This window comes from Rattus norvegicus, chromosome 6, assembly GCF_021556685.1.
Source record: "Rattus norvegicus strain SHRSP/BbbUtx chromosome 6, alternate assembly SHRSP_T2T, whole genome shotgun sequence".
Classification (NCBI taxonomy): Eukaryota; Metazoa; Chordata; class Mammalia; order Rodentia; family Muridae; genus Rattus; species Rattus norvegicus.
The window spans coordinates 89513483-89521628 of record NC_141539.1 but is presented as its reverse complement, the minus strand read 5'-3'; the positions used below and the strand labels follow the sequence as shown (position 1 = coordinate 89521628).

General features: G+C 44.4%; 2 protein-coding genes across 4 annotated transcripts in view; one reads left to right on the top strand and one right to left on the bottom strand.

The window, feature by feature from the left end:
• Positions 1 to 249: 249 nt before the first annotated feature.
• The window catches only part of Mis18bp1 (MIS18 binding protein 1), a 48828-nt gene continuing 40931 nt past the window's right edge, over positions 250 to 8146 (top strand). For 2 of the 3 annotated variants that reach the window (NM_001434026.1, NM_001109531.1), the window contains 1 exon segment: positions 250 to 438. The gene's annotated coding sequence lies outside the window, so the exon portion shown is untranslated. 3 annotated transcript variants of the gene reach the window in all.
• Faul1 (FAU ubiquitin like and ribosomal protein S30 fusion like 1) lies at positions 2354 to 2846 on the bottom strand. Its single transcript, NM_001432148.1, has one exon. It carries the CDS (start codon positions 2808 to 2810, stop codon positions 2409 to 2411), a length of 402 nt encoding a protein of 133 aa, NP_001419077.1. The 5' UTR covers positions 2811 to 2846; the 3' UTR covers positions 2354 to 2408.

Sequence of the window (8146 nt, the reverse complement as noted above, 5' to 3'; positions counted from 1 at the left end):
TTTCCTCCGCCGAGCATCACCGGAGTAGTGGCGAGGCGCTAATAGGAGCCGGCCCTGTAGAGAGAAACAAACTCCACGTGCAACCGTGGGACCGCCCTTGGTCAGACTCTTTGGGCTCACACTGCCTTGTCAAAGCGGCGAGAGGGTGTGGTCCTCTGTTTCCTGGAGTCCCGGAAGACGTTTCGTGACGCAATTTCTGAGCGTACCAATCCCAGGCCTCCGAGGGCGGGTTCTCGGGATTTGAAATCCAGCGCTGTTGTCTGTGTTGAGGTAGTGAGTGCGGAAGTCGAGTGTAGCTCCAGCCTGTGCCTCTGCGGTTTTACGTGTCACCCTTGCCCCGGCCTCCGTGCGTCTGAGGTGCTGCGAGCCCTGGGGCTCCAGGCCCCTGGGCTTGGAGCCGAGCGGTAGCCACGGCCACGCGGTGCTGCCCTCACTGAGGTAGGTCCTCTGCTCCCTCAGCCTCGCGGACTGTCGTCCCGGCCCCTGCCTGGCTCTTCCGCGTTCGCGATCACTGTCCTAGCGCACGCCTGACTTCGCAGTGTTCGCTCAGCCGCGCGTTGACTTTGCTGCCCTAGCGCTCGAGATCTGTTCGAAAATCAGAAGTCTCCGGGAGCAGTAGTGTGCCAGTCTCCAACTCTTCATCTCCAGACCCAGCATTCATAGAGGCATCCGCTTATGCGTTCTTAGGATTACGTTCGCTTGTTGCAGGCACCTTTACATGTTAGGAACGTCGTTTGAAAAAAAACAGAAAGTCTCTTCATCCTATCCTTAAAGGATAACACTTTACAGTCAGGTGCATTTGTTGTGTATTTTAGAGTTTATATTTTAATCACCCCCCTTCCTCCCTCCAAACCTTCCCTTACACACCTCCCTACTCTCCTTCAAATTCAGTGGTCCATTTTTCACCAATAACAGTTGCAAGTATGTATGTATACACACATGTATATGTAATGTTGCCAGTATGTAGGCTTTTTGTTGTTGTTTTACGGGTTTCTTACGTGCTTATGCTCATAAGCATGTGATTTGGTTTTTTAAAATGTGGCAGGAGCTCATAGGTGGTTAGACGTTCTGCAATTAGATGTGCTGCAAGATTTGTCTTTTGAATATGCCCGGTTTATTCACACAAACATTCCTTATGATATCATGCTAATATAAAAATTAAGCATACCTCTCACCAAGAGGGTAACAGTGTTTGGGTAGAAGTGCTGCTGCAGGGTTCCACTGGGGAATTTGCTGGTAATGATGCTTTGGAAGCCTGAGGGCTGGACCTGCATTTGCTGTGAAATCCTTCAGCTGTGGCAGGCTGGGATATTGCATTGCTCGAGGTCCCAGGAGACACTTGAGAGCAGGACATTGATTTGGTGGTCCTGTGTGGGCCCAGCAACAGTACCTGAAGTTCCTTGGTCACTGAGGCCAAGTTCGCAAGTTCTCTTGCCAATGGCTGTAGACACCATTCCCAAAGTTTCAGATTTTATTATTTTGGGGGGTTTTAGCTTTGCACTCTTAGGGCCCACAGCTTGAGGTTGGTTCACTACCATAGTAATGCCATCTTGGGGTTAGTTCATTAGCACACAGGCCCTGTCTGGTTAGGCTCCTATCTGAGCTTCTGGTGGCTTGCTTCTGAAACCTAGTTCTTTAACTATCATTATTTCAAGTTACAACAAATGACTATTAAGCTATGCAACTATTGACGTGTGGGAGTGGGTGCTGCTGCTGCTGCTGCTGCTGCTGCTGCTGCTGCTGCTGCTGCTGCTGCTGCTTCTGCTTCTGCTGGTTCTTCTTCTTCTTCTTCTTCTTCTTCTTCTTCTTCTTCTTCTTCTTCTTCTTCTTCTTCTTCTTCTTCTTCTTCTTCTTCTCCTTCTCCTTCTTCTTTTTCTTCTTCTCCTTCTAATTAATATCATTATTATTGTTATTTGCATTATGAATGTTTGAACCTAGGGCCTTCCACCTTCCAGTCTAGGCAGGCAGCAAGCATCTGCCACTGGCTGTAACCTCCTGTCTACCTTTTCTTTTGAAGCAGGATCTGTGGTTGACTTTGCTCTGTAGCCCTCTTGGAGGCCTGGAACTTATAGGCCTTGTGCCTCAGGCCAGCTTTTATTTGTTCTTAAAAATTTCTGTCTGTTGGCACGAATTGGGCTTGTTTTCGGCTTATTTGTATTTTTAAAAAAGATTTATTTATTGTATGTATGTGAGCACACTTTCGCTGTCTGCAGACACACCAGAAGAAGATATTGGATACCCTTACAGATGGTTGTGAGCCACAATGTCATTGCTGGGAATTGAACTCAGAACCTCTGGAAGAGCAGTCAGTGCTCATAACAGCTGAGGCATCTCTCCAGCCCCTTATTTGCAATTTTTTTTTTTCTGGGCAAAGTGGCTTTATTAGTGTGGCAGGATCACAACAGGACTTAGGAATTAGCATTGGGGCCCTTCTTCTTGCCAAAGGTGGGCACAACATTGACAAAGCGTCGGTTGTACTGCATTCGCCTCTTGGCCCGACCAGTCTTCTTCTTCTTCTTTTCCTGTTTGGCCACCTTGGGAGTCTGACCTCTCACTTTCCCAGCACGAGCCAGAGAACCATGAACTTTACCTCCCAGCATGCGGCCGGCTACCTCCAGAGTGGTCAGGGCCTCTACACCACACTGGCCTAGGGTGGCCTCATCCTCCAGCGGCGAGCCTGCCAGAAGCACGACTTGATCTTCGGGGGCAATGCCTTCCAGTGAGGCCACATGAGCTTTGATCTGGGCGACCGTCTCCTGGCCGGTCACCTCGAGGGTGTGTAGTTCCTGGGCGCGGACAAAGAGCTGCATGTTGGCTACTTACCCGCGGACGCCGCTGCTGCAACCCCTTATTTGCAATTTTTATTTGAGAAGTATTTCACCAGACTGAGGAACTGAGTGAGGGTAGGCAATCCATCCATACTTTGCCAATTTTCCCTGCCATTGTATAGTCTATTCATTTTTATTTTTGCTGGGTATAGCAGCCTGGCATTTAGAGTCCATGTGACATCTGCCCAGGATCTTCTAACTTTCATAGTCTCTGGTTAGAAATTTCGTGTAATTGTGATAGGTGTCCCTTTATATATTACTTGCTTGGGTTCCCTTACTGCTTTTAATATTATTTCCTTGCTTTGTACAGTTGTGGTTTTGATTATTACATCACAGAAGGAGTTTCTTTTCTGGTCCAATCTATTTGGAGTTCTGTAGGCTTCTTGTATGTTCATGTGTATCTCTTTCTTTAGGTTAGTGAAGTTTTCTCCTATAATTTTGTTGAAGATATTTACTGGCTTGTTAAGTTGGGAATCTTCGCTTCCTTTTATACCTATTATTCATAGGTTTGGCCTTCTCATTGTGTCCTGGATTTCCTGGATGTTTTGGGTTAGGATTTTTTTTTTTTCATTTTGCATTTTCTTTGACTGTTGTGTCAATGTTTTCCATGGTATCTTCTGCCCCTAAGATTCTTTCTCCTATCTTCTGTATTCTGTTTGTGATGCTTGCATCTATGACCCCTGATGTCTTTCCTCAGTTTTATATCTTCAGACTTCTCTCCCTTTGTGATTTCTTTATTGTTTCTATTTCCATTTTTAGATCCTGGATTTATTTTTCAATTCCTTCACCTGTTTGGTTGTGTTTTCCCATAATTCTTTAAGGGATTTTTGTGTTTCCTCTTTAAGGGCTTCTACCGGTTTACCTGTGTTCTCCTGTATTTCTTTAAGGGTGTTATTTATGTCCTTCTTAAAGACCTCTATCATCTTCATGAGATCTTATTTTAAGTCCAGATCTTGATTTTCCTGTTTGATGTGTTATCCAGGACTTGCGCTAGTTGGAGAACTGGATTCTGATGATGCCAAGTAGCCTTTATTTCTGTTGCTTATGTTCATGCGCTTGCCTCTTCCAATCTGGTTATCTCTCATGCTATTTGCCCTTTCAGTCTCTGACTGGATTCTGTCCTTCCTGTGATCCTGGTTGTATCAGAACTCCTCAGAGTACAGCTGTTTCTGTGATCCTGTACTTCTGGGATTCTATGATCCTGGGTGTGTCCGAACTCCTGGGAGTCAAGCTGCCTCTGGGAACCTGAAATCCTGGTGTGACCAAGCTCCTGGGATCATGTGTCAGAGCTTCTTGGAGTCAAGGTTTCTCAGGGTGTTGCAGGAGTGGGTGGTGAGCCTGGGTTTGCTCCAGGCACAGGTGCAAGCCAAAAGGAATCCGTGCCTCCGACTGGTGGGGTTTGGGTTTCCCTGGTTTCTGTGGGGGTCTCAGTCCCACTGGGTTTTCGGAAAGATATTGTGGCCTCGACTGTGATTGTGATCTCCAGTGTGTCAGAGGTCCAGTACTCCTGTTTATGTCTGTCTGATAACCTGAGAGTCCAGGTTCCTCTATGATCCTGTGATCCTGGGCATTTCAGAACACCTCTGATCCTAGGTTTGTTAGAGTGCCTGGGAGTCAGGCTTCCTCTGGGTGTTGTGGGACTGGGTGTGGAGCCAGTACACATGGTCTGCTCAGGACATTGGTTCAGACTGGAAGGAACCTGTGCCGGCTGGTTGTTGGGGGGAGGGGTTCATGTGTCCCTGGATCCTGGGTGACCCAGTTACTCCGGGTTTGGAACAGGTATTGGGGCAGATGTGGCCTCTCTTGTGATCCTGAGTGTGTTAGAGAGCCTAGGAGTTGGGCTTCCTCTGGGTGTTGTGGGACTGGATATGGAGCCAGCACAAGGTCTGCTCAGGTTAGTGCTTCAGACCGGAAGGAACCTCATTATTGCTTCTGACTTAAACTTTTTAAGTACATAAAAGGAAGAACGCTTGCTTGTCATTCTCCTCATGCAAACACTAGATTGGAACTTTAAAGAATTAAATTTGAATAAGTTTCACAGCAGCAGTAAAATAGTTTTATAGCGTGCTCAAGGCCCAGTGTCAGAACCAAAAATGGACAGGAAACTATATCCTGGTTGGCTGTGGAACGGTGGGAAGCAATTAGAGAGAAAGACAGATGGATAATGATGACAGAATTTTTAAATGCAGACATGAAAATACTGAGAACAAATTGAAAGGTAATTACAGAATGCAAATTAGTCAAGTTACTAATTCACATGATTTTTGATTAAGAGGGAGACATAAGCACAGTTTTAAAAAGATAGATGATGGATGATAGATAAATAATAGATACATATTAGGAGAGAGAGAGAGAGAGACAGAGAGAGAGAGGGAGAGAGAGAGGTATACAGACACATAGAGATAGATTATGGACAGATAGGTCAAGATCATTAGAAAGCCTGAAAAGATATACTGTTGGAAAAGATATGGAGGAAAACTGAGGGGAACACATTCCTGTAGCTGTCAAGTAAACCTCAAAAACAGATATTTATAATTCAGAACTTAAGGATATTTTTTTTACTCCTTTTATAGTTTTAAAATTACCTTTATTTATTTACGAGCATCTGTCTGCTTATGTACCATAATACTTGTAGAAGTCAGAGGACAATGTGAGGGAGTTCACTTTCTATCATGTGGTCCCAGAGCTTGAACGTGGGTCCTCAAAGATTGACAGCAAGTGCTTTTACCTGCTGAGCATTGCAAAACTATTTCTTATTTACACTTTGAGTGTTATTCCCTTTCCCAGTTTCCGGGCCAACATCCCCCTAACCCTTCCCCCTTCCCCTCTATATGGGTGTTCCCCTCCCCATCCTCCCCCCATTACCGCCCTCCCCCCAACAATTACGTTCACTTGGAGTTCAGTCTTGGCAGGACCAAGGGCTTCCCCTTCCACTGGTGCTCTTACTGGGCCATTCATTGCTACCTATGAGGTTGGAGCCCAGGGTCAGTCCATGTATAGTCTTTGGGTAGTGACTTAGTCCCTGGAAGCTCTGGTTGGTTGACATTGTTGTTCGTATGGGGTCTCCAACCCCTTCAACCTCTTTCAGTCCTTTCTCTGATTCCTTCAACGGGGCTCCTGTTCTCAGTTCAGTGGTTTGCTGCTGGCATTCGCCTATGTCTTTGCTGTATTCTGGCTGTGTCTCTCAGGAGAGATCTACATCCGGTTCCTGTTGGCCTGCACTTCTTTGCTTCATCCATCTTGTCTAATTGGGTGGCTGTATATGTATGGGCCACATATGGGACAGGTCCTGAATGGGTGTTCCTTCTGCCTCTATTTTAATCTTTGCCTCCCTATTCCCTGCCAAGGGTATTCTTGTTCCCCTCTAAAGAAGGAGTGAAGCATTCGCATTTTGATCATCCGACTTGAGTTTCATGTGTTCTGTGCATCTAGGGCAATTCAAGCATTTGAGCTAATAGCCACTTATCAATGACTGCATACCATGTGTGTTCTTCTGTGATTGGGTTACCTCACTCAGGATGATATTTTCCAGATCCATCCATTTACCTATGAATTTCATAAAGTCATTGTTTTTGATAGCTGAGTAATATTCCATTGTGTAGATGTACCACATTTTCTGTATCCATTCCTCTGTTGAAGGGCATCTGGGTTCTTTCCAGCTTCTAGCTATTATAAATAAGGCTGCTATGAACATAGTGGAACATGTGTCTTTGGTATATGTTGGGGCATCTTTTGGGTATATGCCTAAGAGAGGTATAGCTGGGTCCTCAGGCAGTTCAATGTCCAATTTTCTGAGGAACCTCCAGACTGATTTCCAGAATGGTTGTACCAGTCTGCAATCCCACCAACAATGGAGGAGTGTTCCTCTTTCTCCACATCCTCGCCAGCATTTGCTGTCACCTGAGTTTTTGATCTTAGCCCTTCTCACTGGTGTGAGGTGAAATCTCAGGGTTGTTTTGATTTGCATTTCCCTTATGACTAAAGATATTGAACATTTCTTTAGGTGTTTCTCAGCCATTCAACATTCCTCAGCTGTGAATTCTTTGTTTAGCTCTGAACTCCATTTTTTAATAGGGTTATTTGACTCCCTGCAGTCTAACTTGGATATAAGCCCTCTATCTGTTGTAGGATTGGTAAAGATCTTTTCCCAATCTATTGGTTGCCGTTTTGTCCTAACCACAGTGTCCTTTGCTTTACAGAAGCTTTGCAGTTTTATGAGATCCCATTTGTCGATTCTTGATCTTAGAGCATAAGCCATTGGTGTTTTGTTCAGGAAATTTTCTCCAGTGCCCATGTGTTCGAGTTGCTTCCCCACTTTTTCTTCTATTAGTTTGAGTGTGTCTGGTTTGATGTGGAGGTCCTTGATCCACTTGGACTTAAGCTTTGTACAGGGTGATAAGCATGGATCGATTTGCATTCTTCTACATGCTGACCTCCAGTTGAACGAGCACCATTTGCTGAAAATGCTATCTTTTTTCCATTGGATGGTTTTGGCTCCTTTGTCAAAAATCAAGTGACCATAGGTATGTGGGTTCATTTCTGGGTCTTCAATTCTGTTCCATTGGTCTATCTGTCTGTCTCTGTACCAATACCATGCAGTTTTTATCACTATTGCTCTGTAATACTGCTTGAGTTCAGGGATAGTGATTCCCCCTGAAGTCCTTTTATTGTTGAGGATAGTTTTAGCTGGGTTTTTTTGTTATTCCAGATGAATTTGTAAATTGTTCTTTCTAACTCTTTGAAGAAATGGATTGGTATTTTGATGGGGATTGCATTGAATCTGTAGATCGCTTTTGGTAAAATGGCCATTTTTACTATATTAATCCTGCCAATCCATGAGCATGGAAGATCTTTCCATCTTCTGAGGTCTTCTTCAATTTCTTTCTTCAGAGGCTTGAAGTTCTTATTGTAGAGATCTTTTACTTGCTTGGTTAAAGTCACTCCGAGGTACTTTCTATTATTTGGGACTATTATGAAGGGTGTCATTTCCCTAATTTCTTTCTTGGCTTGTTTCTCTTTTGTGTAGAGGAAGGCTACTGATTTTTTTGAGTTAATTTTATACCCAGCCACTTTGCTGAAGTTGTTTATCAGCTTTAGTAGTTCTCTGGTGGAACTTTTGGGATCACTTAAATATACTATCATATCATCTGCAAATAGTGATATTTTGACTTCTTCTTTTCCAATCTGTATCCCCTTGATCTCCTTTTGTTGTCTGATTGCTCTGGCTAGAACTTCAAGAACTATATTGAATAAGTAAGGAGAGAGTGGGCAGCCTTGTCTAGTCCCTGATTTTAGTGGGATTGCTTCAAGTTTTTCTC

Bases quoted from the DNA above. Each gene is read 5' to 3' on its own strand.
- Faul1 (NM_001432148.1), bottom strand. From the start codon at position 2,810: ATGCAGCTCTTTGTCCGCGCCCAGGAACTACACACCCTCGAGGTGACC.